The sequence below is a fragment of the Trematomus bernacchii genome, unplaced genomic scaffold (assembly GCF_902827165.1).
Source record: "Trematomus bernacchii unplaced genomic scaffold, fTreBer1.1, whole genome shotgun sequence".
Classification (NCBI taxonomy): domain Eukaryota; kingdom Metazoa; phylum Chordata; class Actinopteri; order Perciformes; family Nototheniidae; genus Trematomus; species Trematomus bernacchii.
In genome coordinates, this window is record NW_022987973.1 from 15,690,692 (window position 1) to 15,718,462 (window position 27,771).

The 27,771-nt window shown below is 40.8% G+C and overlaps 1 protein-coding gene across 1 annotated transcript; it reads left to right on the forward strand.

Annotated features, from left to right (window-relative positions):
• LOC117471175 (mothers against decapentaplegic homolog 3) lies at nucleotides 1-27,771 on the forward strand. Its single transcript, XM_034115995.1, has 8 exons — nucleotides 1-753; nucleotides 20,073-20,266; nucleotides 20,571-20,705; nucleotides 21,352-21,477; nucleotides 22,374-22,586; nucleotides 22,699-22,836; nucleotides 23,367-23,511; nucleotides 25,101-27,771. Exons 1-8 carry the CDS (start codon nucleotides 551-553, stop codon nucleotides 25,222-25,224), a joined length of 1,278 nt encoding a protein of 425 aa, XP_033971886.1. The 5' UTR covers nucleotides 1-550; the 3' UTR covers nucleotides 25,225-27,771.

The following is a 27,771-nucleotide window of genomic DNA, read 5'->3' on the forward strand; positions in this document are numbered from 1 at the left end:
TGGCCTCTCGCAGGTCTGCTGTGCAGTCTGGAGATTGAATGGTGACTCTCAGCAGCAGCTCAGACTGCATTTGCATTTGATGCAGACTTTAGTCGGGAGACCCAGCACCGCGGATGAACTCAGCAAAACTTTGGTGATCGGAGGTTAAGGGAGCAAAGACAAAATTAACTGATAAAATACTTTCAGTTCGTTGCTTGAACCTGGTTGGAGTTAAATACGTAGTTTGGGCGGGACTCGTGTTGGGTGTATGTAGAAATCTGTTAGATTTAATACGTGCAGACGGGACTAGGTTTCGCGGCGGAGTAGCACTAGATCCACAGCGCCGCAGCAGACTACCGGTGCACAGTTCACCGCTGAGCTCCAGCCAGACGGAGTGCGTTTAACTCCGGGATGCGTCGGTGTTTCGCTTAATAAACAACAACAATTTGTCTTTTGGCTAAATAACGCGTTCGCCTCCACTATTTTGGGCCGTTTTGCAGAACAGTTTCCGTGTTTTTCTCCTGACCCACCGGGACTTCTCGACACTGGAAGGACTTAAACTGAACTCAAGATGTCAATTTTGCCTTTCACTCCCCCCATTGTTAAAAGACTTTTGGGCTGGAAGAAGGGAGAGCAAAACGGACAGGAGGAGAAATGGTGTGAAAAGGCGGTGAAAAGTCTAGTGAAGAAGCTGAAGAAGACGGGACAGCTGGACGAGCTGGAGAAAGCAATCACTACCCAGAATATCAACACAAAATGCATCACCATACCGAGGTAAGCAGAGTGATGGGGACCGTGAACTCAGCATCACAGTGAACTTTGCTGAGTTGGATACTTTATACAGACGTTTAATTACAGCTTCGTTTCAGAAAACAGCTCACAGTGTTTAGCTATAGCACCTTAACTCACATATGTATGGCATCCTCACTTGACTGACGAGTTCCCCTTCCTGTCTTGCGTCAATATTAAAAACTCCTGCAAATGTTTAATTATACTGTATCATTGTGGCTAATGCAATGCTTAACGAGCTAGCAGTGGTCCATAGAGAAAGCTAGCAAATGTCAGTTAGCTTCAATGCAATCATTCATTAAGCCCAAGAGACGCTTTTTGTGCAGAGTCTTTTAAATTTAAGTTTAACTGGAGTCATGTTGTTAAATAAGGATATAACGTGTACTAGCCAGCAACGCACATGCGATGCAGAAGCACCAATGGAGTCCAGGTTATATAACTTGGCCTTAATCTGGGACACTTTCTAGCGCTGTGGGTTTGTGTGAGTGCGTGGGCGAATCTGTGCAGCTGTCTCTCCTCTCAATGCATCTATGTAGGCATTTGTCTATCAAAAGAGTATTTTAACCAAAAATCAACTCTGACATTCAACATCACATTACTGCTTTTCACTATCAAGCATTCAGATACATTATAAACATCAGCTCTCTTCCCATAGTGACAGGATGATACAGGCAAGAGATGCTTTGTAAACACAAACCATGTCTGCCAAAAGAGTGTTAATTTTCTCAGATCTCTCTCAGAGTACACACTCCAATATACAGCATGAATGGACTGTGTAGATATAACAGGGCAGCATGGATTACATTCTCTACACTCACCTCCCAGTTTAATAACACACCTAGGAATTGTGGTCCACCGCATGTACAGTGTGAGTGTACAGCTGCATCGTAGAAGTCTCTTCTTCTACTCAATCAAATATTCCCAGGTTCCAGCATACAACTATGTGGACTGTGCGTGTAAAAGGCACACACAGGGGAATAATTAACAGGTGTATCAGTAATAAAGTAAGTCCTAAATGAGCCCCTGAAGACCAAATAAAAGAACAGGACTCTCACTATAGTGCAACAGAACTCAACAACCCCACAATAGAAACCCTCCAAAATAAGGATGACATTAAATGAACACCTCCCATCAACACTTTTAACAAAACTGAACAGTATGAGTTGCATGAAAGCCGGATTTGTATTAGTTTTATCATATTAGATTTCAATAATTCCAGTCAGTTGATACTCGTAAAATGGCAACAGAGTGTATGTTCACACTCACAGCTATTCTTAAGTTTCTTCTGATTTTCAAGTTATAAGTAGCACATAAAGGCCTCGAAGTATTGCTTCCGTTCAGGAAAGTCTAACTTGCATGTGTGGGCAATGCAGATTTAATAGCTTACTGTGTGTCAGATGAAAATTGAACCCCATGCACCGGGCACTCCCACATTCTTTATTGCCCCAAGTGTGCATATCACAGCTTGCACGGGCCTGGACCAGCGTTCAGAGTTAAGCCTTCCCGGAAAGTTAAATAATGTTTGTCATGATCCAGGTTTCATATTCACCACCACTAATGCAGAGGGGAAGAAGGGGAGTGTATTAAGATGACCCCAGATCAGATCTGGTTGTCAGTGTGGGCTAACCGTGTCCCTGGAGAGCTGCTGTTTCTATTAATTCCCCTGCGCAGTGGCTCGCTGACAGCAGCTGCCTTCGTGTTCAGGCCTGTCCGTGAGGAGGTCAGCTCCTATCTCTCTGACACATGTACTCCCTGATGGGGCTCATCGCTACCCCTCTTGATGACAGTTTGCCGTGATGCTGAGTGCCGAGGGAAGTAGTCCGCTGTGCATAGATCCAGTCAATTGTTACATCAGGTGGTGGATTAGCAGATCAAGTATCTGTCAGGGGAATTTCAAAGTAGGATTGTGGCTATTGGAAATGAGGAAAAACAGGTGATTCACTCATCACTGCGGATTCAGATATCAGATATCCTAGAGCAGGGGTGTCAAACTCAAATACACAGTGGGCCAAAATAAAAAAATCGGTACTAGTCGAGGGCCGGACTGGTTAAATGTTTATTGCAAAACGTATTGAAATGAACTTATTGCACATATTAAACCTGGAACTAACAAAGCTTAAATTATTGCCTATAAAAACAACATTAAACATTAAATAATCAGTTGCATTCATTTCTTATGGCTCTATCTGCAGCTTTTCCGGAGTCATTTCTTATGATTACATTACAACAGCTTCAAAAAACAATTTCCCTCAAAGAAAAAAACAAACATGCCCTGTTGTCGCAAGAAAAAAAGTGCAGAAGGAAACATCCATTTAAACTCAGTTTGCTGCTCTGTGATGCATCTCATGCAAGTTCATCAATGTTTGGGGTCAGGCTCTGAGCTGAGGAAACCTTCAGGAGTGAAGGTGTGCGTGCAATATACCGGCGGGCCAGATCTAATAGTAATTAGAAATGATCCTGCAGGCCGAAATTAAATCCACCAAGGCCCTGATTTGGCCCCCGGGCCTTGAGTTTGACACGTGTCCTAGAGGGCCAAATACCAGAAGCTGATTTTGAAATCGAAAGGCTAATGTTTTCTAGTTCAGTCAGACAACTCACGTGTTTCTTAATATGTTTATTATAAGCAGCATATAGTTTGAGTTTGGCGTCTAGGCTCGGGCCTCATCACTCCACAGATTTACAAAGAACATTGAGTGATGATTAGATAACTATCCCCCGAGCCTACAGGTGGAAGCTGGGGTGGAAGCTGGGGTGGTGGTGGGGCAGGCAAGCAGCAGCAACATGAAACACAGCAGCAGGAACATGAACGCAGCAATAGCAAGTGAACACAGCAGTGGCATAGCGAGGCAGAGTCAGGAAGACCTGGCAGCTTAAATAGAGCGGCATGTTTAGGAGAATGTGTTTGGTTGGTTGTAAGAGGGACGAGGTGCGTCACATGTTAATGTATCATTGGTGCTCGAGTTGACTGCATGAACTAGCTCGCAGGCTTCGCCCCATTTATGCCAAACAAAGTTACTGATGTTTATAGATTTGGTCCAAAGTTAAGTCTGTCAAACCTACCTTGCCAAGTAGTAATATTTAGATGTTTAACAGATTTGGGAAAGCCAGATGTCAGTTTTTAAGTCTTTATTTTGCTAGATTACATTTTTAAAGCATCATGACAGTCTCTGGTTTAAAGCCACGGTATCACAACTTGGTGAGTTTGGTTCCAAGTTATTTCTGGATGTGGGTGGTTAGCGTGGGCAATGTGTCTGTATGTCACAATCTGTTTACACTGGAGATAATGTCTGCGTCCTATGAAAAAGTTAGTCACAGTCCCTTTGATTTAAATTTCTATTTGAAGTTGTAAACAAAGGGCTTTCCCAGTATATAGTGCGTTGCCTATCACTTGGGCAGGGCTTCTGCTTTATTTGCCTTTTAGGTCACTGAGGTTTTCACAATGAGCTGTTTTCACTTTTCCCTCACAAGTGAATTCTGGGGCTGCTGCCCAAATTCAAATCTTAGTCACTCAACAACAAGCAATTGTGGCATTGTGGTGTTGACCTCCTCTCCCTCCCTCCTTTCCACCCTCTTTCTCCTTTTAGTTAAGTCACTGGTCATTGGTGTGTAAAATGCGTCAAGCCAGGAATCTACCAGTTTCCAATGGTTGGGTTAAAGCTCTTACACACCAAACTGACACCAAAGAACACGTCTCGACGGAACGTCGGCTCACGTCTCCTGCGTCTTGGCCATGTGTCGCACTGGAACACACCGCATAGACTTCAGCCGACGGCCAAGTTGCACGTACGAACTGCGCATGCGTGAGTGGCAATAACTCTCCTTACCAGCAGGCGTCGGTAGTGTGTATTCGTCATTCAAAAGAGGCAACAACCGGAAGACAGACTGCGTGATACACCGAGAGAAGAAGAACAGACTGCGTGATATAAACAAACAACAAATAGCGTGTGCGTTCCATTTTTACTCTACAGCGAGAAGCTCATGGGGCTTTCCTGAACCTGTGTCGAGAGCTCGAGTTAAATGAAATCTCAGATTTGCCTTCTTAATAGTTTGTTTGGGTCCCTCACTTACGTTTCGCTTCTCATGCACTGATTCGCTAAGCTGAACAGCCAATCAGAGTGATTTCTTTGGCCGACGGCCTTCCGATTCAACATGTCAAATCGGCGGCGGAAGGTGTCTGCACGGCCGAAAAGACACGGCGGTGCAGTACACACCAATCTGAGTAGGGCGACACAACGCTCATCGACGGCCCGACATCTATCGACATCTATTGACGCCTAAAATCGGCTCGTGTGTAAGGAGCTTTAGATGTGAAGTGTGGTGGCCTGCACCCACTGTTTGAATGTGAAAGCATGACTAGCAATGTACTCTCTCTCTGTTGTTCAAGGAGACTCTTGTACATTTATAAACAAAAGACAGGTCTGTTTTATTAATATCTGTAGGTTGGTAGATTATATCTCAGATGGTTATACTGTAGCTGTCCAATACTAAATATTCTTGTGACAAGCCCTCCTGGTTCACAGGAGCTGTGACTGCTGTCCGTCTCTTGAGCAGATTATTAAAAATAACCACAAAGTCAGGGTTAGAGGGAATAGGTCACATTGGTTTGATCGGTCAACAAAACACCAGATTTTGACACAAGAGGCCACTATTTGCATTCTGTTTTCTAACAATAGTCATTGTTAGTTTATTTGACTGATAGTAAAAATGGTTACATTATATTTACCTCGATGATGAAGGTCCTGTACCTTCTAAGGGAAACTTTGGCCGATTTCAAACTCACTATTTGTCATTGCAGTTTGTTCAGATAACATTTTTTACTTTTTGCAATTTTTATTGCTGACCTAGTATGACACAAAACACTGACAGTAGATGCAGCTTCTGCCCCCATAACTTACAGTATGTAACAACAACAAATACTTACTAGGGTTAGGCAATATATTGAAAATGTCCTACAGGCCATTTTCATTATATACTGCAAATATATCCACGTCATCAGCAGAACGTTGACTCTCACAAAGCATGTTTTCTTTTGTAAGCAGCCAGACTAAAGCAGACTTAACACGCCTTTTCACATGCACTGTTTTCTGTTACACATGGACATGTTCATATATTTACCTTTTTGGTTACATACTGTTTACAATAACACTTTAACAAAGAACAGTTTTCTTCTAAATGTATCATTAATAACTTAAATCAAATAAAAACTAAATAATAACTCTAAAGAAGCTAGTACCAACAAGTGTTCATTATTTGTTGGGAGTAAATCAGTTGAACAATTGAATCTAGTAGGTTTCAGACTCATACAAACAACATATGCAATACTATTTTTGATAGATGGAAAATTTGTGTGATATTGACATTTATATTGGGCAATAAAAGGCAAGTATTACACAGACATTGTGTAGTTTACCTATCTGTAATGGTGCTGTCATGTTTAAACAGAGGCCGTATGGTATGACTGTGGAAGCCGAACAGTTAATAACACTAAGATGAACACATCAATGTTTCAGCCTCTATGTCTAAAAGTGGTTTAAAAGTTTACATAGGACTTGCAGAGCAGCAAAATGATCTACTTCAGTGGGAAAAAACGGGTAGTATATTCAGATAAATGAGTGTGTGTTGTGTGTATGTGTGTGTTATGTCTCTCCACAGAGCCTGGGGGAGTGGATTCCTTAACAGCTACCTACCTTAGCTTAGTCTGGGTTTTGGCCAGTGCTGGGGAGTGCTTTGGTCTTGTCCACACACATCCCTCCTGGCATCAACACTGCAGTCTGATTCACAATGCTGCATGTCAGGGCAGGAGGGAGGGAGTGAAGGAATCCCAGGAACAGAAATAAAAGATGGGTTAAAACAAGAACACCACATAATATTGACTCAGAATGAGAGTGACTGCAAAAGAGAGGAACCCTTACTCTTTACTCATATAAACATTGCCATTCACAGGAAGAGACCTGTGTCCAAACGGTGTCTCTTATTAAGTGGGGTTTTGCTGACACTTTGGTTAAGAGGATTCTTTGTATTCATTTACTCAGGCTGTGAAAGAATGAGTGATCAAACCAGTGCTACACAATCATGTAGAGGTGTGTCTGTGATCCAGAACGGCAAAATGTATCACAAGTCAGAACCAATAGATGCCAATCCTAGAGTAGTCTTGTGGTAATCCTTTAACAATAGGAAACATGCGGTTACCATTTTGAATCAAGTCTTGTTTACTTATTTTATTAATCAAATCGTTTTGAAATGGAGCCAGTTTTTAACACTTTGTGCTCTCTAAAGCTCAAAGACAGGTATTGGTAGAAATATCTCTTTGTTCTCATTACCAAAATTATATTATATTATCTCTTCCCAGACCTATTACCGGGTTGGTACCAACATACAAGTGCATTTATCCGACAGTTCTTTATCCGACAGATTCATGCTATAGTTTATACTGCTATGGCATGCTGAGATGGGCAGAATTAGAGAAGGTATGTCATAAAGGGTGACTACAGTGGAAAGAAATGGAGTTGGGGATTCCCAGTGTTGTGTCTGGTGCTGCAGGGGAGGGCCTGTCATCATAGTGGGGGATCTAGATTTAATGACACATAAATTACAGACAGTAGAACACAGGATAGAGAGAGTTAAAGTGATAGAGATTAAACAAGTTAAGAGGATAACAATTTGAAAGAGAAAGGTAAACCAGAAAGCCCAGGGTTTAAATGAAGGAAGAGAAAGAGACAAAATATTTGGCAAGAGAAGGTAGGTTGGATTCTCAAGCTTATCAGAGGGAGACTGCGGTTACTGTGGTTGGAATGCAGAAAAAGAAACACGATAATAGCTGAGCTGGAGCTGGGTTGTTTTCCAGCTAGACAGCAGTTCAGTATCAAAAGAAGTGGGTCTGCAAGTGTCTGGATGATCAACTACACAAAGACACTAACTGCAGCTCCTGTGTTGGGAGGATATTGGGTGTACAGCTGTTTGAATGCCACACATTCATACAGTATGCACAGAGAGTCCTTCACATCCTGTTATTAGCATAGTTTGTGTATTATGTCTTTATCGATGCATATTTCCTCTCTGAACTGTGTTTAATCTTTTTATATTACCGTTATTGCCCAGTGAATCAGTTGTTAGTCATCATATTTGATGCTGTGGTTCCTTGTTGTGGTCAGAGATGGTAGAATGATTGGTTTTGGTCTAGAGACATTTGAACACCTTGAAATGACAATTTATTCAAGTCCAAGTGGATCTGATCAAAATGTTAGGTTTGATCCAAACAACATTCTAAATAGTCACTTTAATTAACATTTGATACATGGAAGAAACAAGTGTTTGCAAAATGATTTAAAAGATTGATTGAGTATCATGTACATTAATCAATGAAGTATATTTGGTCCTTGCCACCTTGCTGTTTTTCTCTCACCTTTATCTTCATCATACACACACACACACACACACACACACACACACACACACACACACACACACACACACACACTTGCTGAGGTAGCATTCATGTCAACTATCACACCTGAGTCATCCGAGACAGCATTGTTGGACAGGGACACAGAGTGGGTCACACAGGGTTTATGTGTGTTGTCTGTCTGTGTGTGGTTGGCTGTCTGTGTGTGGTTGGCTGTCTAATGATGGTTGTAAGTTGCCCTTGAAGGTTGGGTTTAGGATTCCTGTCATTGTTTGATTTGGTTAATAGAAAGTGGATACTGCTCCACTAAGTGTGTGTATGTGTGTGTTTTTGAAGACTGAAGGAGCTATGTAATGGTGTTTAATTTATTGTAACTAAAGAGTTTTAACCTAAAAAAAACTGAATGTGGCTTCACCTGGCTGCTACTGCTTGTTTAGTGTTTGATAGACGGATGGTGTCATACTATTGTGATATAAAGACATTTTTAATACTGATATGTCTGATGTTTAAATGAATAACTGTATTGAAAAAAAAGCACAATATGAAACTAATTTGAATGATAATTAACCACACTGACCTGTCATACAACTTTAAGTCATCATGTACTCAAATTATGTGGACTACTGTATTTAAGCCATGTACTATTATCAAATGGATTTCATATCATCATATATGCTGTGTGTGTGTGTGTGTGGTTAGTCAGCTCAGAGGAATGCTCTCTGCCTGCCGGGGCCTTGAAGAGGGCGTCGGCTGCTGTTTGGTTTTCAGCTTGCTCCGCGGGTGGAGGAGGTTAGAGAGACAGCTCTGCTTTGACTTGGCCTTCTTACTATCTGCGGGGGAGTGCACGTGCACAGCACGGAAACACACAGTCACACGCACACACAGACACGTTCACCAGACAACAAGCCGGTCTTTGTGCTCCACTGGCCACTAACACCACCACCACGGCTGCTAAAGGGTGCTGGACTACAGCTGGATATGTACAAGAAAACAACTTAACGTGGAGTAGCAGTGGTTTAAAAGGAAACGTGGGGTTACTTTAACAACCCAAGTGCAAGTGAACAGATAAACAGTTTCTGACACTGAAAGTACAACAGTGGTCCAGGACTCACTAGAAAGGAAACCCTGGTTGACAAAAGTAATCTGTTATCAAATAAATAATACGCTTATATTTTAAAACTCAAAAAATATTGGATCAATAACCAATACAACCAATGAGGTAAGCTGTGGGACTGACTAAGGGATTAACATCATAGACTGTATATATAAATTAACATGTGTTGGAAAAAGGAGGCTACAAAAAAGTTACATTAACAGCCTTTTTTTAATGATAATATCAAAAAAGGCAATTTATTCTATGAGGGTGTCTGAAAACAGTAATAATTTAATCAGCGCTTAAAGGTAGGGTAGGTAAGTTTGAGAAACCGGCTCGAGATCGCTAGAATTTGAAATAACACAACCGGAGAAAATCTGCCACTTCCTTACAGAGCCCCTCCTCCAACACACACGAACGCGCACATGACCAATGAGGGCACGAGATAAGTTCGTGCACAGATGGAAGGCTGACAGGCAGGTAGGCCATCCAGTTATTTTAGCCGGGCCGGCTAAAATGATTGGTCGTGCTTTTTACAGTACTACGGCTTCCACAGATGAAATATTTGTATGGATTTTTTGTCAAAGCACTTAAGATATTCATTGCTATCGGGATGTTAAGAGCATTCCATGGAATATAACAAAAAGTGTATCTCGAGCCGGTTTCTCAAACTTACCTACCCTACCTTTAAGATAAGAGCAACACTTTAGGCAAAGGGGAGAACCTGAAACGTTTGTCTAGATATTTGCTTCCCTGACACTAAACTGTCAAAAACATCCAATTAGTAACACGAGGCTCCGTACCAAAATCAGGATTGACTATTGAAATGTCTCCTGTTAAATGTTAATCCTTAGTATTCTTCCAACATGCCAACTTCTAGGTTGTGAAGCATTAGCGTTATTTAACTATGTCTTATTTTATCTGGTCTGCTGGGAACCCTAGGTGCTCTGGTTTCCTCCAACAGTCCAGAAACCTGAATCTGTATGGCTCCCAGTGCAGGTTGGGATAGCCTCCAGGCTTAATGGATGAGCAGTAATACAAATAGAGGGATTACAAATGTCAAAAGAGTTGTTGAAGATGTCTACTTTTTACTTCTGAGTATTCTCAGTTGCACATCTGAGCTCACATACCTTAAATATAAACAGTAGGCTTATACTTTAAAACTCTGACATGAGCTCAAAACATATTGAATCAATAAACAACCAATGAGGTAAGCTTGGGACTGACTAAAGGATTAACATCATAGACTGTATATATACATTACATTTTTTTGGAATAAGTAACTGAGCAAACAACTGTTTTAAAAGCACTACAAAAAAGTAACATTAACCGTCTTTTTTTAATAATAATATCAAAAACTTCCATTTAAGTCCCATGTAATACTGTAGTTCTGATACGTCTATAACTATTAACTAATAACTATAGATATAATATCGCAGTTAATGCTTAAACATTCAAAGTTGGACTTTTTAATCATTGGTCCAATGACCCTACTGTAGGGAAAAAACTGAAGTGGACTGTACACTGTGCAGAGAAGTTTATTAATGACTTGAATCTGGAATATTTTCAACCATTCGTCATTTTGATGCAAGGGAGAGGGGCTGCTCAGCTCATTGACCATTAGCAGTAAAACTAATGGTTCAGTCCTTTATCGCCCCCTCGCTTTTTGAGAACTGTATTTGCCTTCTAGCCTCGCCAGTCGTCTGTCTGCTGGTTTCTTATTTCAAATCCCTCAGTGGTCCCCGATCACTCCGGCACTATGATATCACCTGTGGGTTACGTTCAGACTTGCTTTTCTCTCATACTCTATTCCTGGTTCTCTTTTTTTCACACCCCGCTCCTGCTTTTGTAAGAAAAGGAGAAGGCTGATGGCTTTTCCAGAGAGAGTGGGAGGTGGGTGTGTGAAATACGTTCCTCTGTGTGAGTACAGGAATGGACTCACGTGCTAGGATTTTTGCCCTTTGAGCATTTTTTTCTTTGATCAGTTGATCCCTGCTGCCCCATAATGATGTAATATTTGTGTAAACCAAAAAAGTCTTGATAAGAAATTATTTGTAATCAATTTGGAAATCCACTTTGAGGAAATATCCATGAAATGAAAAAAATACCTTGACCAATACTAACTGCCAACTGTCCTTCACCATCAAGGACAAGAAAGGGGAACGTTTTATCTAGCTATTCAGTTTAATATGACATGTTAACGGCATTTGCGCACTCTGTGACTTCAGACTGTAACATTAGCTCATACTCATCGTTGTCATTGTCATTGGACTAGCCCCAAAAGTGCTTCCACAGTTTCATAATGAAATGATAATATTTTAACACTCGCGCGGGGTGCTAGTCAAAGTCAACTTCATTGTCAATCTTTCAGTTTGTGTGTACAGACAGAGAGATCGAAATACTGTTTCCCACAATCCCGAAGATACAAAAAAACAAATATATATTTAAATAACAAGATATACATATAACACACCTGTTAAGCACAATCTGCCCAAAAGATTCAAAAAAGCATTTCAGGGACAACTCCTCCCTCGAACAAACTTAACTGGGAGAGAAAGAGAGGGAAAACTGCTACTGTATCAACTTTTAGTTTAATGTTGATGTCATGTGATTAATCCTCCGGTTGCAGATTCTTTGAAGCTTGCACAACAAGTAATGGATTGGACAGTCCCACAAGAACAGGTCTGAAGTGGGTTTGAAATCAATTCAAGCTGGGGGATAGCTGCAGTAGAAGATATAGCAGGTTTAAGGAAAATTAAATGAGGTTTGATAACTGAAACTTTATTGCAGCCACTTCTCCAGAGTTGGTGAATGATTTGTGTCTTCACATGTTGTTACTGGAAGACAGCGGCTGACGGGGAAATGTCATTTGTCTGCAGCTCCTCTTGGCCATGGCTCCACAGACTGGCCACATAGTTTATGAAAGGCACAAAGGCCAGTTCAGCACTACACCCCCCCCCTTCACTCGGTACTGGGACGGAGGCAGGGCAGTCAGGATAGTGGGACAGACGGAGGAGGTTGAGGGGGGGGTTTAGGGGCCCGGTCACAGACACCCTGAGCTGCCCTGAGCTGCTGAGACAGCCTGCCTGTCCTATTGTCCAGCAGCACCCTCCTTTCTTTATCCATCCTCCCCCCTGTCCTCCCCCCCTGTCCTCCCCCCCTGTCCTCCCCCCCTGTCCTCTCCCCCCCGTGCTCTCACAGGACAGATTGTGACTAGAGCTCCGGATGTTTACATGCACTTGCAGACATGTAAAGTATCCCAAACCATTTATTTTAATTTTTGTTTTAAACACATTTTGTTGGAAGACAACAAAAAATCAGAACCAACCAAGATGGAGAGTTATTTGATTTCCTTGGCATTGAACAACTTACCGAGCGGTAACAGTTGCAACACAGGATCAGGTCATGAGGATGTTGATGTTTATTCATAAACTACAGGTTGTGCAACTCATAGGGATATGAACAAAATCTAAGTGATTTATTGAGAAATCATGATCATGGGCTTTTGTTTTTGTCTAGGTTGTTTTGTGGTTTAGTTGTTTCTATTTATTATATTGATTGTTCACTGTGCTGTACTGCAAATGTCCCCTTTCCGGAAAAGAAATATTTTTAAAGTCTAAAAAATAAAGTTGATTTTCAAAGGTGTTCAACTCCCTTACTGTTAGCTGGCATCTGTTGAGTGAGCGTGGATCGCATTTGAGTTTGAAGCTTGGCAGAAGGTTTTAAAAAGTCTATGTCAAAAGGTCCTCAGGGAGTGTGTGTGTGTGTGTGTGTGTGGTGTGTGTGTGTGTGTGTGTGTGTGTGTGTGTGTGTGTGTGTGTGTGTGTGTGTGTGTGTGTGTGTGTGTGTGTGTGTGTGTGTGTGTGTGTGTGTGTGTGTGTGTGTGTGTGTGGTGTGTGTGTGTGTGTGTGTGTGTGTGTGTGGTGTGTGTGTGTGTGTGTGTGTGTGCTGTGTGTGTGTGTGTGTGGTGTGTGTGTGTGTGTGTGTGTGTGTGTGTGTGTGTGTGTGTGTGTGTGTGTGTGTGTGTGTGTGTGTGTGTGTGTGTGTGTTGTGTGTAGTGTTGTGTGTGTGTGTGTGGTGTGTGTGTGTGTTGTGTGTGTGTGTGTGTGTGTGTGTGTGGTGTGGTGTGTGTGTGTGTGGGGTGTGTGTGTGTTCAGAACTGCTCGCCACCATGGTCAGCCTGACCACACACATTGTATATGTTTGTGTCTCTGAGCGTAACTGAGCATGCCTCTGAGTGTTTGTTTTGCCCCCTCCTTCCTGAGCTCAGTGAAGCTCAATCTGCTCTGTCTAGGTCTGCTTTATGAGTCAGTCACACACACACACACACACACACACACACACACACACACACACATGCAGCCGGACCCTCCTTTCTTACTTCAGCACTCGAGTGACTCGACAATATATCTTTACTAGATGACAATTTATCTTCCCTTCCCTCTCTTTCACTGTTATTTGCACTCTCTTCACAAATCCCCAATGTTCACATTTATATACAAATGTATTCTTTAAAGGTACATTTATTTGTACATGACAATTCTTTGCATCAGATAATCCATTTAAGGATAGGAAACACTTCTCTCAACCATACATACATACATACATACACACACATACAGAAACAATATGTGAAGTGTGTGTACTTCCCCTTCAGACAGAAGATTACTAACATAATGGGAAACCCCTACAGTTATTTGATGTTACTGTTGCTCATACCTTTGTGTGTTTGTGTGAATGCGTGTGTGTGGGTGTGTGTGTGCACAGACAGATTGCGTCCCACACCATTCACAGAAATGGAGCTGGTTTTGTGTAACGGTCAGGGGTCAGGTTCAGCCATGACGCTTCGGGTCATGAAACACAATTTCCCCTGAGGCCAAAAATCTATACCAATTTGTCCCTTTCCCTTTTTGGACATCAATTTCCCTCTGACTGTCTCTTGACAGAGAAGCGTGGAAGCTTTGGCTCTTGTTCTCAATCAGAGGGGTATCGAGATGACCTAAAGATGTCACTTGCACATTTTAAATAGCCTTGTCATCTCCCTGCAGATGGAATTAAAAATCAATGCAAGTCTGAAAAGTTGATGGTGGTATGGATACCTTTTGTTCTAGGATTTTATTTTTAAATATGTTTAAAACAAATATTTATTTGGTTGTAACAACTATAAATAATAGCAATTAGATATACATGAATATATGCTGACAGATTAATAACTATTAAACAAGTATTTTTTAGTAATTCAATGATTAGACTAGGAAACTGGTGGGAGCTCTTGTAAATGTAGATAATAATCAGCAGATTGATTGATAGTGAAATGATTAATTTGTTTTACAGTACCACACAGTAGACTGCTGCGTAAAATATGTACACACAATTATTTGGCAAAACATGCTGATGGCGGCCTTCAACCACAAATTATACATTATTGATTCAGAGGTTTAAAAACTTGCAGCCAGGATTCTTGGAAGTCTTCAGATCCCACCCATAAACACCCAGCTGGGGATTTGGGGTCACAGTTCCCCCCCCCCTCTGCCTCCCCCCTGCTGTATACAGGGTGCGTACGTAAAGGTGTAAGAACCCTGTGTATAGCTGAAGCACTCTGAGCTCCAAATCATTTCTAATTGTTTTGTGGGATCTGAGGTTGCCTGTTTAGACAGTGCTGCTTCTCCTCCTCCACACGTCATGCTGTTCTGTTTTAATTGCTAAGTTTGTGCTGTTAAGTTAATATCTGCGTTTCTTCTGCGATTGTTGTGAACGTCTGTGTGTGTTCACTGTGTTTGCCTCGTGCATCATGTACCGTGACACATTTCTTTGCAGTTTCTTTTTTCATTGTAGCTGGGATTCAACTGATCAACTGTCTTTGTGTTTCATTAATTTGGTCCAATCATTTTAATACAAGGTTGCAAATCAAGGACCAATTAGTTTTAATAAGGAGTGACAATTTTTTCATTTTTTCATTTAATCATTTATTTGAACCGGGACATTAATGAACATTTTAAACAAAATAATGCTTTGAAATGTAAATGAGCCGGATTTTAGCTTTGAGCTAGTTTCCATCCGTAGTCCCGTCACATACAACATTTATGAACATAACATTTATATACATGGCAAACAGAAATACATGATATGCAGAAAGAGCATGAGCAGCATAGAAGCATTTACCACATGGCAGTGCAATGTAGCAGCTACGACATGTAAAGTGCAGGAGGAGATAAAAGAGCTAGATAAAGTGCAAGAGGAGATACCCCTGTGTTAAAGTGCATTTAGCGGTGATTACACGTATGTTTGTTTCTCAACCATTCTTTGAGTTGACCTTTAAAACTATTGAGAGTGGGACAATCCCGTATCTCAGTTGGGAGGCTATTCCACAATGAGCTGCCTTTAACGGAGAGGACATTTTGTCCAAAGGTGGTCCGTCTACGGTGGACTTCACAGTAGGGCTGTGCAATTAATCGTATTTTAATCGCAATTACGATTTTGGCCTGCCTCAATTACGAAAACAACATAATTGAAAAAAACGATTATTTTGCTTTGCTAGGTTGTGACAGTGCAACATATTTGATCTAATTTATTTTAGTCTAATTTATTTTTATTTATCATATTTATATATGTTTAGTAGCTTGTGGATGTGCGCACCAACATATTTGTTGATTTGTATTTATCATTTTGATATTATTTATTTAAATGTTAATATAAATGTATCGTTTATTTTTGTATTGGTTTTTCAGTTGAATTATACGTTCAGGGTAATCAACAGTTAAAAAGATACTGTTCAAATGATTATTTGTATTTGTTTTAAAGTTCAATAAATGGATGTTTTCAAAGTCAATGAATAATCGTATTAAATAATCGTGATATCAATTATTGACCAAAATAATCGTGATTATGATTTTTGCCATAATCGCACAGCCCTACTTCACAGTCTCCTCTGGTTTCTGACCTAGTGCAGCGTCCAGTGTGTTTTCTGTGGATGAATTCCCCTAAGGGGGGGAGGGGGGGGGGGGCAGTCCATGTAAACATTTATAAATAAAGCACATACTTTTAAAAGACTTAAAATGGTCAAAGCTCAAGAAATGTTGTTTCTCAAGGATGGTACAGTGGTGGTATGAATTAGGCTTTCTGTCAAACACCTTGATAGCTCTCTTGGACAGCTGTTCTATGGGTTTCAGGTTTGTGGCACAAGCAAACGACCAGTTTGTCAAACAGTATTCAATGTGGGATAGAATCATACAGTGGAGGTATGACTTTGCAGCATTGACAGTTAAGAAAGGTCTAATTTGTTTAAAATGTTGCAAGTTGAATTTAACGGTGTTGGATACTTTCTTGATTTGTTTCTTAAAAGTCAAGTTCGAGTCCAGTATGACTCCAAGATACTTGAAGTGGGAGACTAGTTCTATTTCTGCTCCGTTTAAAAACACGTTTGATCCTTCCATTTTGACTGGTCGTTTACTGAACATCATGCATACTGTTTTTTTTGCATTTAACTGTAAGCAAATGTTGTTCAGCCAGTGTTGAACCTTGTCCAATGCATTTGAGAGACATGATGTGATTATTTCAGTATTTTTCCCGTGTACAAAGATGAGCGCATCATCGGCATACATTTGCACATTCAACTCAGGACATACATTCGGCAAGTCATTAATGTACAGAGAAAACAGTAATGGTCCAAGAATGGAACCTTGTGGAACCCCAACAGGGTTGACAAGGTAGGGGGATTTGGTACCGTTGACCAAAACACACTGTTTTCTGTTTGATAAGTAAGACCTAACCCACTGTATCGAATCTACAGAAAAATTGAAATACGTCAGCTTTGTAAGGAGCACTTGGTGGTCAACAGTGTCAAAAGCCTTCCTGAGATCAAGGAAGACAGCACCTACATATGGGCTTGTGTCCAACATAGATTGAACCTTTTCCACAAAGACACAGTTAGCTGTCTCAGTGGAGTGGTGAGCACAAAAACCAAACTGCATTGGGTGGAGTGGAGCGAAACCTTTGTCTAAATGTTTGGTGATTTAGTTTTGACACCCATTTCTCAGCTATCTTAGAGACACAGGGGAGGATGCTGATTGGTCTGTAATTGGACATTATTGCCTTATCCCCAGATTTAAAGATCAGTGTCACCGTAGCCACCTTCCAGGATGATGGAACTTCCCTCGTGCTGATAGATTGATTTACTAGCATAGTAATTGGTTTTATTAGACTGTCAATATGTGTTTTTATAAAGTTGGTGTCTAAATCATCTGCATCCCTAGCCTTAGAACATTTTAACCCTAAGATTATATTTTTTACCTCAACCTCTGTGATTTCCTCCAGGTCAAAAACTGGATGTGTATCCACAGTCGGGCTAGGTGAGACTTCAGCTGGCGGGAAAAGCTTTGTGATGTCCAGAGCACTATTTATAAAATACTCATTTAGAGTGCTGGCCAATACTGCAGGGTCTTTTATCAGGGCATCATTGATTTTTAATTCTAGGGCATTATTATTTTCCTGTTTCTTATGTTTACCTAGTAGTTTATTTAGATTTTGCCAAAAAGTTTGCTTTGGCCTGTCTTATTGTTTGTGTTACTTTGTTACGAGCATGAGTGAATTTCTGTCTATCAGTGGATAGTCCGGATTTTAAGCTCTGCTTTAATAGTTGGTCTCTAGATTTAATCAAATTCCTGCATTGTAGATTCAGCCAGGGAAGATGATGTTCCTTCCTGTCCCTAACTGAACCTCTCCTTGAGAACAACATATTTAGGTGACTATTGAGGTGACTTAAAAAGGTCACATCATTCACGAACTGAAACCAAAAAACCGATGAATTGTGGTAAAGGGAAATGGAACCAATAAATCACAATGCATGCTAAACACAGGAAAACGGCATTAGAAAAGAGGAACACCGGTCACGTCAAGTAGAACCTCAGTAACATTTACTGAAAGACATCAGTCATCAGGTATAGAAGTAACTATATGTTACTAGGTACAATTCAACTTTAAAAAGTTGACATTATTAGCAGTAATATTTATCGCAGTTTCTGAAATCTGCCTGGATTTCTATGCTCCTAGCCATGATGTCAAAGATTTGTATTATTATGAATATTATACTGTTGCTCATTTCCCTTTTTGTATGTGTAAGCTGTGATAACCTGCATGGTGTTGCTTTAGCTCATTCTGAAATATAATAATGTTATACCAAGCAAAAGCTTTAAAAAGAAGACGTTCTTTACAAAACTGAAAGTAAAAAGAGTTGGACACCGAGTCAGGTTTCTATTATTTCTGAAGAAAAACATTGCTGTTTTATGTGTATTTGATTAAAATAATAGCTGCGGTCAACTTTCACTTCTGTTATGGTGGCTACTGGACTGCTAAATAAAGAAATGGCTTTAAAAATGTTTACAAATTATAGCAACTGTATTCACTGTATGGGAAATCTTATCATACTGTACAAGTATTTAAGAGTGCACACCGCCTCTCACTTTCAGGCTGTTTTGTATCCTCTTGTGATAGCTTTCCTTTTCAACTGTACAGTATGCTCTTGTATGCTTGTGTGCACTAAACGTACTCAGACACCCTTTACAAATTCAAGGCTCCTCCCCCAAACACACACTCTCCACAGTCCATTTGAAAGTACAGAGGACTTGAATAAAAGCCTTTGCCATGAAAAATTAAAACTCTATTCTCTGCTTGCAAGAAGTACAATGGCTGACCCAGATGGGGCTCTGCTGAGAGTTCAGTTGTTTGTTTTTTTATTTGTGGACTGACATTTGTCCTTCTAAAGGGCTTTAGCTTACGTCTTTGACCCCTACTCTGTGTCTGTGTGAGAGTGAGTGGGTGAGACAGATAGATAGAAGGACATAATGGTCATGGCCTCTTGCATAAGATGACAAGTGTGTTTTTGGGTCAATGTGCTCAGAGATTAAAGGCTACATGCCCATTATGACAATCTGTAGCGTCAAACAATGACTCATTACTATCTGGAAACCATCATCCTGTATACAAAATGAGTGCAGATGTTAAACAACACAATGAAACTCCTGTTATACACACTGAAATCTCAAAGGCGGATGTTTATTCTAAGATATCGCCTCATAACCGGTGCCCACACAGCTGGGATTCTCATCAGCAGGAGGTCAGTGTCAGAGCCCTGGTATTCGGTTAACGCGACCACTGCTCCCAAGCCCTGTTGTTGCCATTTTTTTTTCTGTTGAATAAGGTTAGTTAGACCATGAGTTAGACCCGAGTCTTCCTGACAGTTCATATTGTGCCGCTGCCCGGTGTAATTCAAATGTACCGCCACGCGCAGGACAGACACACAGCTGCTGCCCAGCCGCAGCACCGGAAATGGAGCTGCTGGGAGAAAAACTGACTATCAGAGATGTAACGTTATCTTTGATAATATTTCGTCTCCTCATTTTTCGTCAACGAAAGTAAAGAGAGATTTTGGCATAGTTTTTATTTAGTAAACTACATTTTCGTCTCGTCACTTTTCGTCAACGATATTGCATGTTGATTTCGTTACAGTTATTGTTTACTGCCGTCGGTGCCGTCTCGTCATCGTCTCGTTTTAGTCATGGAAAAAAAGGTCGTTGACGAACATATTTCGTCATAGTTTTAGTCAACGAAATTAACACTAGTGCTAAAGATGATTTGGAGGACAGAATTAAGAATCTTAAGTGTGAAAGAAAGATCAGAATACAAGTACGTTTATTATATGGCTGTGTATTGGCAAAATCTGGCGCTACGATAAATATATCATGATGCAGGTATTCAGTATTTCATTTGAAAGGTTTTTGACGAACATCTCTGCTTCCTCCTCTCCTCCTGCAGGTCTCTGGATGGCCGCCTGCAGGTTTCCCACAGGAAAGGTTTGCCTCACGTCATCTACTGCCGCCTGTGGCGCTGGCCCGACCTGCAGTCCCACCACGAGCTGCGGGCGGTGGAGCTGTGCGAGTACGCCTTCCACACCAAGAAGGACGAAGTGTGTGTCAACCCGTACCACTACCAGAGAGTGGAGACGCCTGGTACGAGCTGGAGTGCCTTTATCTCTTCTTATCATTTCCTCATAGAGTTTTCCAAGTATTTTTAAGGATGACGTTTGACAGTTTGTCTAGATTTATCTCATTTTGCTGTGAGGGCCCTTTTCTCTGAAGTTATGGATTTTTCCAAAACAAACTTTAAGTGACTTGGTTGTATATAGAGAGCTAATCAAATACTTCCCCTGTTATTTACTACACTGTTTATTTATGTTACCCAGACATGAAACCAATCACTATTGCTATTTTCTAATAACTACTTGTTGTGTTTGTCTACGTGTCCATCCTACAGTCCTCCCCCCTGTGTTGGTGCCCAGACACACCGAGATCCCCAGTGAGTTCCCACCTCTGGATGATTACAGCCATTCGATCCCAGAAAACACCAACTTCCCTGCAGGCATTGAGCCCCAGTGCAACTACATACCAGGTACTAATGCTCCCTAACATGGATCCCACCCAGAAACTCCTTCACATCATAACTTGGATACAAATTATTTACAAAAAGTGTGATTATCCAATGTATCCCAGGGTCAAACGGTTAACATAAACATGGCTCGTTCACTGCAACACATCATCACTCTACCTATCAAAAGTTCTTCCTAAGAGAAGATTTTATCCTGCGGACCAGAAGTAGTTCAGATGTTTGTGGTCCATGCTTTTAGTAAATCCAATCTTTTGTTTCTCGGTTGAGCTCTGACAAGCCTCGCTCTTTCCCTGCATTGTCACTGTAAAAGATAATTGACTTATATAATTGGTTGTGGTTCTAAGTGCCTTCACCCCTTTCAGTCTGACACAGTGATAACACGTTAGCATCCGATCTAAACGGTTCAACAATTGTTATTTAACATACTCCCACCTCACAATCAGTTTTAAACACATCATTAAATTGTATTTTATTTGATGTTGATTGAATGTTGTGTAATAATTTGTAGATTGACAGTGTTTTTGTCTTCTTCTGTAGTCTTTCAATCAGCCAGCTACTATACGTATACAGCAGACATTTGCAAATGATATATTCGAAGGACCTTGAACTCAAGTTGTTGCGATTGTCTGTTTGTTTTTGCGTGTTTCAGAAACGCCACCTCCAGGTTACCTCAGTGAGGATGGAGAGACCAGCGATCACCAGATGACCCACAGCATGGACACCAGCTCCCCAAACCTGTCACCTAACCCTGTATCACCCACACACAGCAACTTAGGTAAATTGTGTTTATGTGTGTCTGTGTGTTTGTGTACCTCTCTGTCTGCATGCCTTCACTTACAGACACATTTTTAAATAGTGTATTTCCCCAGTGGGAATACTCTGTTTGATCTGAGTCGGTTTTCTTGTAAGAGGAAACCAGGTGATGAAAGAAGCCTTTGTCTTCGCTGTTGAACAGGCCAAGACACCATTCAGCCCTCACTGACTTCAATGACAATATCCGTTGTTTATTATATCAGTACGGGAAAACTCCAGGGGGGCCTGTCTGAAAAGCCTCTGGTTAAATAACAAAATCACACCAGTTTCATTTGGCAGCAGACTCCAGCTCTGATCTGGACTTCAAAGCCAAGGACGAAATGTTGAGGTTGTTAGAGAGTGGCCATGTTGAGGGGGAAATAGCAAATGACCAGAACCAGTGGAAGTTACTGAAAATGATCTTGGATAGGCCTGTAATTTGACCATTTTGGCTCCACGTCCCACCAGTGAGGGTTAAGTTTCCACATTAGGTCTGGTGAAAGCTTCTGGGAAGCAGCGTATGGATTTGACATTTTGTGACGCAAGCTCGGCCCGAATGTTTTCTTTGGTTAGGTTTTTCTCCCCCTTCAACATCCACCTCAACCCCTTTTCTCCCCACATTGACCTCTTCCTTGCTTCAGTTGCTCTTCATTTGAATTCCCTTCTGTTTTCTGCAATTATTTCTCTGATTTGCACTTCTTATCCTCTAAACCTTGAATCCTGTCTACTGTAAGGCATTTATTTTCTGTATTATTTCAAGCATTGCATTATTGATATGCACATTCAAATATATTCACAGCCTCCCTGATATCTACATTGTTGTTCTCAGTTCTGTCTGATGATGAAAGCGAACTGTGTCTTTCTCCCTCTCTGTGTCAGACCTTCAGCCAGTCACATACTGCGAGCCGGCCTTCTGGTGCTCTATTTCCTACTACGAGCTGAACCAGCGAGTAGGAGAGACCTTCCACGCCTCCCAGCCCTCGCTGACAGTGGACGGCTTCACGGACCCCTCCAACTCAGAGCGGTTCTGCCTGGGCCTGTTGTCCAACGTCAACCGCAACGCAGCTCTGGAGCTAACGCGCAGACATATTGGTACTGTGGATTTTACATCCGCTCTGCACATATGATTGGTTTAATACCAATAACGAACAATACATCCCTCTGCATTTGTCATTTCTCAAAACTTCATTTTAATTTCTTCAAGGCCGCGGGGTGCGGCTGTATTACATCGGAGGAGAAGTGTTTGCTGAGTGTCTCAGTGACAGCGCCATCTTTGTCCAGAGCCCCAACTGTAACCAGCGCTACGGCTGGCACCCTGCCACCGTCTGCAAAATCCCCCCAGGTCAGTGTGAAGCTGAAACAGACGTTTTTTTCCCCATGTGCTCACAAATAAAATAATACAGTTGTGTTTTCCCTAACTGAGGCAGCTAAATGTAACCAATGGGGCACCTTTTTGAGACATCTTTGTTTGTATGTCTATAACTGCCTATTACTATTTAATTATTATATATCATTATTCTATTCTATCTACTATATACTATATAACTGCATATTACTTTGTTATTATTTAAATGTGTAGGTTAAATACATTATTGCGGTCAAAAAAAGTTTTTAATAAAACCTTTGTGGAAGCATTTTAATATTCAGAGCATTACCCATCCATTACCCACAATGCAGTGTGACATCCCGTTAGACAGTTAATCAATTTGTTTAGCTCACCCTGTCGCAAAATGCTATACTGTATACGATGAGTTTTAGCCAACCCTCTGTCCCCAGTCGTATGTACCCTAATGAATAAAGTGAGAGCAAAGTGGTTGTGACCGGTTGGTGTGGCTTCACTCTTGTTTGTGTGTTTGTTTTCCTTCTCTACAGGATGTAACCTGAAGATTTTCAACAACCAGGAGTTTGCGGCCCTGCTGGCCCAGTCGGTCAACCAGGGCTTCGAGGCTGTGTACCAACTCACCAGGATGTGCACCATCCGCATGAGCTTCGTTAAGGGCTGGGGAGCCGAGTACAGGTGAGCTGCTGACACACATCAGCTGTGGTTCAATGACAACCACTTTCTCATTTTCTTAACGGTAACCCAGAGCTGAACTGCTTAACCGGATAATAAAACCCTCAACCAACTTGTCAGAAGCACCGTTATGCAAAGTCCTTAGCAAGCCCTTATGTAAACACAGACAATAGAAACTAACAGTATGTGAATCACATCCCACAGTCCGGCCGCCCCCGCTCTCAGGCATTTGCTCACACTCGGGTGAATCCGGTGCGTGACGTCGCCGAGCCCTCATCAATAGAAACGGGCCCCAGACCATTTTTAAGCAAACACACATGTGCTGTGTCAAAAAGAAATGTCAGACTTTCCCTCCCTCTTACCCTCCCTGTTTTCCATACAGTGTGACTCACTGATAGTAAGAAAAGAGGAGACTGAATACACGAGGAGCTGCTGATTGGCTGAAAGTCGGCTCGGCACAGGAGATTTCCTCCAGGGGAAACCTTTGCGCTGAGAGCGACTGCCTACCAGTCCTGTCCAGACTAAATGCTGACATGTGGAGACACTTAAAAACAGGATTCAGGTTACTGGAGCAGCCAGGCCTCAGCCCACAGCTCACTCTCTCCGTCTGCTTCACTGCTGGCTCGCCGTTGTTTTTTTTTAAACTCTTTTGTTCCTTTTACCTGTTTAATCATTTTTAATCTACTTAAAAAACATAACCAGAAAAAATGAAATAAAAAAACTATAATTGTTGCACCAAATGAATTCAGACAGAAGCTGTGTTGCCAGCACTCATCAAACAAACCACATAAACCAGAGGGAAATCACGCAGCTGGCAAGTGTCTCCGTTCATCTGGCTCGCCAATGCCTAAATTAGATGTATAACAACATACAGGATACATTTTGCCTGCTGTTGTTCTTGGCATTGACTGAAAGATTATGGTGTTGGTTATTTGATTCACTTGCCTCTTTCAAGTCGCCTCAAAACATGGGGTTTGGTTTATCACTAAACCAGATAAAACATTCAGTTTTACATGATTTGTCAGAAAAGATGGCAAGAATTATTTCCCTGGCTGAGGAACACTGTAACCAGAACTCTTTTGGAAATATAATCCCTCTTTTTTTATAGCTCATACAAACTGCTTTTTTTCCTACAGTGTCTGCAATGTGTTGTGCAGCTGATGCTGGTCTTTCCCCAGGCACTTCAGGCATAAGAGCTGTCACTTAGCTCCACTTAGACTCATACATTATATTACTATGGACACTTTTGCCTCTCCTCTCGTCTGTGTTAAAAGCAGAGAGGGTTTTCGTATGAACGCTGTGGGGAATCAGGGAATCACCAAAGGATATGGAGGTGAAGAGGTTGAATGTCTGGAAAGGTTTTGTTTATTTTGCCTCTTCTAAGGTTTATCTTTTACTATAATGAAGAACAAATGTGTCAGTGGAGAAACCTTATCATCACTTTGTACATCCTTAAGTCTTTCAGGGGTATATAACAAAGGTGACAAATGTTTATGAACAAAACCTCCTACTTTAAGTTGACCTCCAAACATTTGCTCTCAACAGCTTTTCCCTGTAGTCAACACATTTCTGTGCTCTCCTGTGTCTCCCAGGCGACAGACGGTGACCAGCACCCCCTGCTGGATCGAGCTGCACCTGAACGGCCCCCTGCAGTGGCTCGACAAGGTGCTCACACAAATGGGTTCCCCCAGCATCCGCTGCTCTAGCGTCTCCTAGGGAAACTCTTCATCCTCCCACTTCCTGTCAGAGACTAAAAACACACAGACTGCATTCAGGCAAGAGACGCTACACAACTACGGAAAGACGATGAGACCCCCCCACCCTTACCCGATTCAGCCAATCCTCAGTCTGTAACTCAGTCCTTCCTCCCCACCCGCTGTCAGTAGCACTTTTTATATTCATGTTGTTTGTGGCGAAAGGGGACAAGTGCATTAAAGCAATACCAGGTTAGTGTGATCTCCACATTATGTCCAGATTTATTATAATGGCAATGAATACGTGCCAGAAAGGCTGTAGCAAAGGCAGGAGTTTATTTCTCATTGGAAGAGATTCTTATTTCTTTACTCTTTTGTTTAAATTTCATTTTTCATAATTTTTACATTTTATTTTGTACAGATGTTATAGTGAAAAGTGGATATAAAAAAATATTTTTTTTAAGCATTTATTTTGTAAAGCATGTATAAGATCATGTTATGCATTTCACTTGACTTTGTTTCTGTATTTGGGCATTTGATAGGTTATGAAGACATTTACAAATGTGACCCAGTGAGATAGATTGAAAATTAATAATATAACGGCAATGTTCAACCGCCATTTGTAAACACTGTGTGAAGGAATATACTGCAAGCCTAGTAACCGCATTTGTTTACGTTTTCATACTGTCATATGCAGCCTGTTATACAAATAACACAGTGTCTCAACAGATAAGAGTTTGCAGAACAAAGCCCAAACCCATATATGAGTACTTAAAAAAGACAGTGGCACTCTTCAAATGTGATCAGGAGGATGGTGCACTTAATTAAATGTTAATACGCTAGTAAAGTGATGTCGGCAAACTACATTTCATTACAGTTGTAGCTTACAGCTGTCGTGGATTTGTCAGAAGATTGTATGAAATAATCCTGTATTCATTTCAGGAAGATTTGCCAATTTGCTAAATAATTTGCAGCTTGTGTATTTGTGTACTAGGTAGTATATGATTTACACAGAACTTGAAAACATCTCACATACTTTACTGTTCTGTAAACTTTTAGTTAAATTATACATTGTACACAAAGTGTATGTGGAACACTTGTGTGTGCTGTGCAGAGGGCTGTGTAAAGGGAGCAGGAAGATGCCTTTGCTTTTTTAATTTTCTCTCTCAGCAGTCCATAACATTGGTCTTATTTTTGCCATCAGTGATATTGAATTTTTGCACACTCAGGACCGTGAAAATAACAAACAGCTGAATTATGTACAGAAACCAGTGAAAAGGACAGATACATGACTCTTCAGACGTTAAAGTCTATTTTGCTACCAATTATTTTTGTAGGAGCGTAAAATGATAACGTGTTTTTGCATACACATGAAAAGAACAACTGCTCCAGATCTGGGGATGCTAACCTTGTATTTTTCTACATGTGAGGACGAGGCAGTTTCAGGACAAAGCACAGCTCTTTACAAAGGGACATGTTTAGATGGGCAGAGGCATGTAAATAACAGTAGCTTCTCAAAGTCTGATGTCCCTATTTTTTGTTTTGTTTTAGGTATATGTACATGTAGTACATACATGTGATATATTGCCACCGTTAACCTTTATAATGTTGATGGTTTTGAAACGGGCAAATGAAAACCTGAAAAAGAAAATGTTGAGAAAAGCTTTTTGCTGATAGAAAAGCAGAGTCTTAGCTTTGGCCCCGTTTCCTTTCAGCCGCCCACTGTGGTGGAAGTGGATCGATTTCCTTCTGGTTCTATAACACTGAACAAAGACACAGTGGGTGAACACGGACAATATTTTGAATGGTTTTACAGTACTTATTTACATTAACCCAGCTATTGATGTTAATGTTAGCCCAGTGGTGCTAGTCTTTAACATTTATAGGGACTCTAGAGAACAGCCAAGCCATACGATTTTACTGAAGAATCCAAAAGATTTTTGATGTCTTTTAAATGATCATGACTTTTAAACCCTAAAACTATAAGGTGGGATGGTTTCAGAGAAAGTAGCATCTACCAATCTGAGACAGCTCGCCATAGAGCTATAGGGTCCTTGAACGCAGCATTTGTTACCCTAAATGGCTCTTTTCAACCCAATGGAGGGTTGAACATTTTTGAAAAAGAGAAAGATTAATTTTGATGGAAATTGCAATTGGAATGTTATTTACGATATTGAGAGTAAAATATATTTAAATGTGAATGGTGGGATAATTTATGACTATCTGCTCCATACAAATATATTTCTTAAATCTGTATGATGTTTATTTTGATAAAAATGCAGATGAATTATTCAGACCTACCCCATAGTCAATGTAATAAGTTGGTTATATTTTGCAAGCAAATTTTTCATTTATATAAAGTGAGACTTCCCGCCTTGTTTTAAGTGTTCACTGTTATCGTTGTTATTAGTTGTGATTTATGTATGTGCTCTAAATTTGTCTTTTTGGATGTCTTGTATACAAATATACCCTTTATATTTCTCTGCCTATAAAAAGTGGATGTGATGCTTTATATTTTTGTGTATTATTGCTGGTCTATGAATAAAATATATATCTTGTGGTGATGAAA